This window comes from Sorex araneus, chromosome 1 (assembly GCF_027595985.1).
Source record: "Sorex araneus isolate mSorAra2 chromosome 1, mSorAra2.pri, whole genome shotgun sequence".
In the NCBI taxonomy this organism is placed as follows: domain Eukaryota; kingdom Metazoa; phylum Chordata; class Mammalia; order Eulipotyphla; family Soricidae; genus Sorex; species Sorex araneus.
Genome location: NC_073302.1, coordinates 413184735 through 413190734, shown reverse-complemented (window position 1 = coordinate 413190734; position 6000 = coordinate 413184735). Strand labels below are relative to the sequence as shown.

Below are 6000 nucleotides of genomic sequence, written 5' to 3'. Positions count from 1 at the left end.
AAAAGGCCTTAAAATCTACTGTCATTAGTTCTGTCAACCCTATAAAGCTAATGGCTTGGAAAAATGGTCAGTCTTTGGAAACACAGTTGATATTTAATTGAAAGAAAATGCTTTTAAAATTATAATTTCTTTAGTTTTTCAAAACACTAGCAAAAATACAAAAAAGAGCTAAGGGGTTCAAATTCATCTATTTGTAAGTAATGAAATATAGAAATATTTGAAGTTAATAAATATGATCTTCTCCATGTGCTATACATGAACTCACACTGAAGTTAAGTCTATGAATTTTGGTTTTGCTTTTTGGGTTATACAAACTAGTTCAAAGGGGCTACTCTCATATCTAAGCTTAGGGTTCATAAGCATTGATATTTAGTGGACCATCAAGTTCTGGGGATTGAACTTGGGTATCTTACATGCAAAATGTGGCCACACTGTTCCTTTGGCTAGCTCCCTGGCCCTTAAACAATTGATTTGAATTCTCTTAAAAAACAAGAAGAATAAAACAAAGGTAATTGGTCTAGCTTTGCAGTTTAACTAGCCATACTTTAGAAATAGCAATAGTCCTCTAAAATTATTGAACAATAGGAAAACTGTACTACATTAATAAAAATTAATACATTTCAATAAAAATGCAAAAGTAGTAGTGGGAAGAGTAACAAACATATTTTCTTTTTCTTAGAGAGGAACACCATTAAAGTTATATGAAATATTAAGCATTCTTCGCTTAGAATATTCTAAATTAGCTTAATATCCAACAGCACTGTAGCTTACAATTATTGTTGTTATAATAAGAGTGCAAATTTTCATTTATGGACACACATAGAAACCATAATACTTTATGAAGCAAAATGTTCGGTCAGAAATGAGAAAAGGTTAAAAATTCTTGTGGGAGACTTATTCTAATTTCATTATAAAGGTATAATGGAATTACCAAAGACTTGTGCCTGGTTTTTGAGGTGATTTTGCTCTGTACCCTGTAGTCTACCATTTGTAAACACATCTTTTTGATGTTTCTGCCAACATCCTGGCAACAAAGCAGTGCCATTTCAAATGAGCTAATTAACTTAATTGTTGATGAAGCATGAAACAGTTCATTCACCCTGTTAGCTGCTCCATGACAACATAAGAGTCTCAGCCTGTGAAGTTACTCATCTCCATAAACCTATCTGTAACTCTCTGTTTAGATCTCTTGTACTCTGGAAAATATTTCATGAAAGATACATGCTTTCATTTGAAAAATAGCCTCGTAACAATGAAAAAAATTACTGCAGGAAGAACTTAAGAATGCACACTTATTTTTGAGCTAGAGAGAATAAAATCATATAAACATATAGTCTAGCCTATTTATGATTCTGAAGACAACAGATAAACAGCAAGGATAGAATAGTTTTGATGTTAGCTATTATTCACTTTATTTAAACCTGGGGTTAACTATACCTATTAAATATGATTTACAAGAGAAATATAATTTCTGCAATAAAAAGATACACTTGTAAAATATGTTTCGTAGAAATGCATATGTTTCATATAACTCCTCACATAATTTTATTTGAATAATTTTAATAGAAACTTGAAATTTAAATGAGTTCTGCACACCTGTCTCCGAATTATAATGCCACGGTAATTAATAGGAGACTAATATCTTTCACTCATTAAGAAACCTTTATTGAATGCTGTATTAAACACTTTTCACGAGAAGGTAGAGATGAAGAGTGAAAGTTCTAAGCCTGGCTTTGTTAATCCACTTGTTGAAAACACTTAGAAAACTCCCAGTGTGACTGATGATGGAACTTTATTTCCTTCAGCTTTCTTCTGTTTATAACAATGTGCCTGAGACTCCCATACAATCTCCTCCCTCCCCTGAAAAGAAAGTAAATACCTACTTTAAAAACTGTCCAAAATCTTCACAAATGCTTTCACAGCCTGGCCATTTGCAAACTCCATGGCCATAGAGAGTGTGCGAGGCCCCAGTCTCCTCATGTGACGAGCTGTAGCAAAAGAACTTGGCGTCAGATTCATCTCAAAAAGCCATAATCGTTGCAGGCTGCTCTCGCCTGTCAGGTTACGATCAGTGACAAACAGGTCAAAACAGGTCAATTCAGCTCAGAGCAGTCAGAAAAATTTAATCGTTCTATTGAATAGTTCAACTGCCAAGGCTAGATGATGTTCCAATTAGAGGAGAAATAGAGCCAAAGATGACTGTTAATAAAGGATGAAAAACTAAGAGGACTGTATAAAATCATATGCTAATCCTGCCATATGACCTTAACGTAACATTTACTCTAAATAAAAAATATATATTCATATGTGGTCAAGTGGGAAAAAAAAATCTCTGCCATTTTTAAGAAAGTAACAGGACAGTTACCATACAATTTTTGAAATGATCTTTTAAAGAAAGAAAGACCTGTAGGATCATTGAAATTATTTAACATTTATGTGCAAGTCATAAATATTTTCTCTAGTTTTAGTTGATTAGAAAGATCTTAGCTTAGAACACAATTCATTAGTTATCTATTTCTACTGAATACAAAATAATTTTTATAAGTGAATATTGTAACTGATAGATCTGGGAGAAATCAATCAGCTTTCCAGAAAACATGTAATTATTATGAAATAAATAACAGTCAAATTAATATCAATGAAAAATAGCAGGAAAGAATTCAACAGCATGCCATTTTAGAACAATAAAAGCTAAAAAGATAATTATTTTTTGATGCTTTAATGACAACCAGAAAAACACTAAACTCTAACATTGAACTTTTAAATGTTTTACTATTCAATGTTTCTTTTTTGAAAAATAAAGTAAGAAAAATTGTTGCATGTAGGCATATACTCATATTATATAACGTAGCAGTCCGTTTCTATAATTTATAGGTAAAGCTTAGAGCTTAATATCATATGAGACCTAAAGCACTTTGTTAAAAATTGTACACTTGCATTTCACCCTCCACTTTTATTTGTGTTTTGGAGATTCATACACAACAGTGCTTGGGAGTTACTCCCAGCTTTGTGCTCAAGAGTTGCTTCTGGAGGTTCTTGAGTATCCTGTGGTGCCAGAGGTTGAATGTAGGCCTTCCGCATGCAAAGCATGTACATTGTACATTAAGCTTCTGTCCAGCACCCATGTCCTATCTTTTAAAAACATTTAGTTCTGATGGAGAGTTGTATTTTACCATAAATATTTTGAAAACTTGAACTATTATCTAAAAAAGTTTGTTCAATGTTGTTAAATACTTTTTAGTCAATTTTTTCTTTATGAATTTGAGTAAGACTTATATAGAAAGTTATCACCATAAGTTTACTTTTTTTTTGGCTTTTGGGGTCACACCTAGCAATGTTCAGGGGTTACTCCTGTTTCTGCATTCAGGAATAAATCCTGGTGGTGCTCAAGGGACCATATGAGATGCTAGGAATTGAACCTGGGTTGGCCTTATGCAAGGCAAATGCCTCACTTGCTGTTCAACTGCAATGACCTAAGTTTACTTTTATGTACTTATAAATTCCATCAATCCACAATAAAATCGAGAAACCAAATAATTTTCTCCAGTTTATGTTTGTATTCATATTTCTATATCTCTATTCTCTGATTTTTAAGTACATGTTTGAAATAAAAAATCAGGTGTCTATGAGTGCATGTTTAGTTATCTATAACTGACTCTAAGTTGAAAAATATAAAAAAATTTTCAAAGCAACCAGATTGATTATAACATCTTATTCATAGAAATATATTGACAAAACAAATCCACATACATCTTTGCTAATGTGACTACCTTCAGTTAAATTCCCCACTGAATCCATCAAGCTGATGACCTGAACATCTTATTGCAAAAAAAAAAAATAGAATATAAGATAAATAACACAAATATTTCTGTTTCATTTGTTACTTTACATTTTTGCCCCTATGAAGTATCAATGATTATGTTGTTTTACCAACAGTAAAATCAGTCTCATGAGAATTACCTGTCTCGCCTAGCATTTAGAACAGAAGACTGTCCATTCACTATGGAATGATGGGTGATTGGTGGTGATGCTTTGGAAGTGGTGGAGGAGGTAGTCGAGGAGGAGTTGTTAGTAGTGAGGTCTAGCCCTCCATGTTTAATGGCATTGTCTTCCATACTGTGAACTCCAGTCACTTCTTTCCACAGCTGCTGAATCTCAGCAGGACTTAAGCCAGCTAGAAAATGAAACAGAGCCCAGGTATACAACCAGGTAAAGTTCAGATACTGGAAATAGTGAATAACTAGATGAATGTCAAAAATAAAAGCGGTGCTACCAACAGGATTAAAAATAAAGTAATAACCCACATCAGTACCACAGTTTTTCTCTTGCATAACTGGCTAGTTGTTGAAGACTAACACACGGCAAATAATACTGAGCATTATATTGTAAGAAGTAATGTCAAGGCTTAATGAAAAATAAAATATCCAGAAAATTCTATTTGAAAATGAAAACAATATAACTTGTATGTGGTGTGGGGGGTGAGAGGGAGGGGCAGAACAGTGCATGGGGGACCATGTGTTCCTAGGTATCAAACATGAATGCATGCATACATGCATGCATGCAAAGCATGTGCTTCAGTGATTTGCATCATATCACCAGCCCCAGTGGTATAAAATTACATTTAACAGAGAATTAAATAGCCTCTATTTAAATAAATATTCTCTATCAGAGAATTAGATATTCTCTAGTTAATGGCAGCTTTTATTTGTTGGCAGTCTTGTTTTGATCAGAGTGAGACAGAAAGAGAAACTGATTTAAAAATAAAATTTAGCAAATAAAATTATAAAAAAGAATGGAAATATTTCATGGAAAAATAGTAACATATTCAGTTCAAAATAAAATCGATTTGACAATTATTTGGATATTTTGAAATTTCTCAGAGAAAAGAATGAAATTACTGAATATCATTCTGAGGTCCTGAATAAGTAAATGTGCTTATGTATATGGATCAATTGAGTAGATGATATTGAAACTTTCCCACTATATAACTGATGGACTAAACTAACTACTCATTTAAAAAAATTCGTTGGTTCAGATTATGCAAATTTATCTGATTTATGCAAGAGAGCAAATACACAAGGTAGGCATAATCTGTTAGACTATGAATACAATTTGAAAACAAAAAATTGACACAATTATTGCTTAGAGTTTTAAACCTAGAGAACAATACATATATATGCACACATTGTACCTGTATACACTTATTTATTTTTTATTGTGGAGCCACACCTGGTGGTGCATATGGCTTCCTCCTGGCTCTGACCTAAGGGATTACTCCTGGCAGGCTCGAGAGACCATATCTGGGACTGGGGACAGAGCCCAGGTCAGGATCCTTCAAGGCAAATGCCTTACCCATTGTACTGTCACTCTGGTCCTTATTTTTAATTTTTTTTAAGATACATGCCTGGGGCTAGAGCGATAGCACAGTGGGTAGGCCGTTTGCCTTGTACGAGGTCGATTCTGGTTCGAATCCCAGCATCCCATATGGTCCCCTGAGCACTGCCAGGAGTAATTCCTGAGTACACAGCCAGGAATAACCCCTGTGCATCACTGGGTGTGACCCAAAAAGCAAAAAAGAAAAAAAAAAGGATACGTGCCTCCTTAGTGCTTCTCAGGGCCCAAGAAACACTCCCTGTGGTCCTGAGGTAGAGACTAATAATTTGGAGTTGGGGTCACTCTGATGGAACTTGTTGGCAACCAGGGCTACTGAAGGTCCTCTGAGGACATACAGTGCCTGTTATTTAACCAAGACCTCACCCACAAAAGCAATAAATTTCACTACTCTGATTATCTCCCCCAGACCCCCAGATTTTCCTATGCTGTATACTTTTGTAACTTACAACTTATGCTCTTTAAACCTTATATTATAATCCAACAGAATTTATATTTATTTGGGTAGCAGCCTGGGGTGACAACCATTGGTGTTCGGGGTCATTACTGGTTCTTCTTAAAAGTGACCCCGGAAACCACATGTGGTGCTGGAAAGTCAAACCAGTGTTG

At 34.3% G+C, this 6000-nt stretch overlaps 1 protein-coding gene across 13 annotated transcripts in view; it reads right to left on the bottom strand.

Moving 5' to 3' along the window:
• Positions 1-6000, bottom strand: part of FOXP2 (forkhead box P2) — a 562025-nt gene that overhangs the window by 52598 nt on the left and 503427 nt on the right. For all 13 annotated transcript variants that reach the window (XM_055139128.1, XM_055139142.1, XM_055139146.1 and 10 more), the window contains 2 exons: positions 3961-4174; positions 1884-1988 (listed from right to left, as the gene is read on the bottom strand). In XM_055139128.1, coding sequence (XP_054995103.1) covers positions 1884-1988; positions 3961-4174 — 319 coding nt within the window. The remainder of the gene's footprint in view (positions 1-1883; positions 1989-3960; positions 4175-6000) is intronic.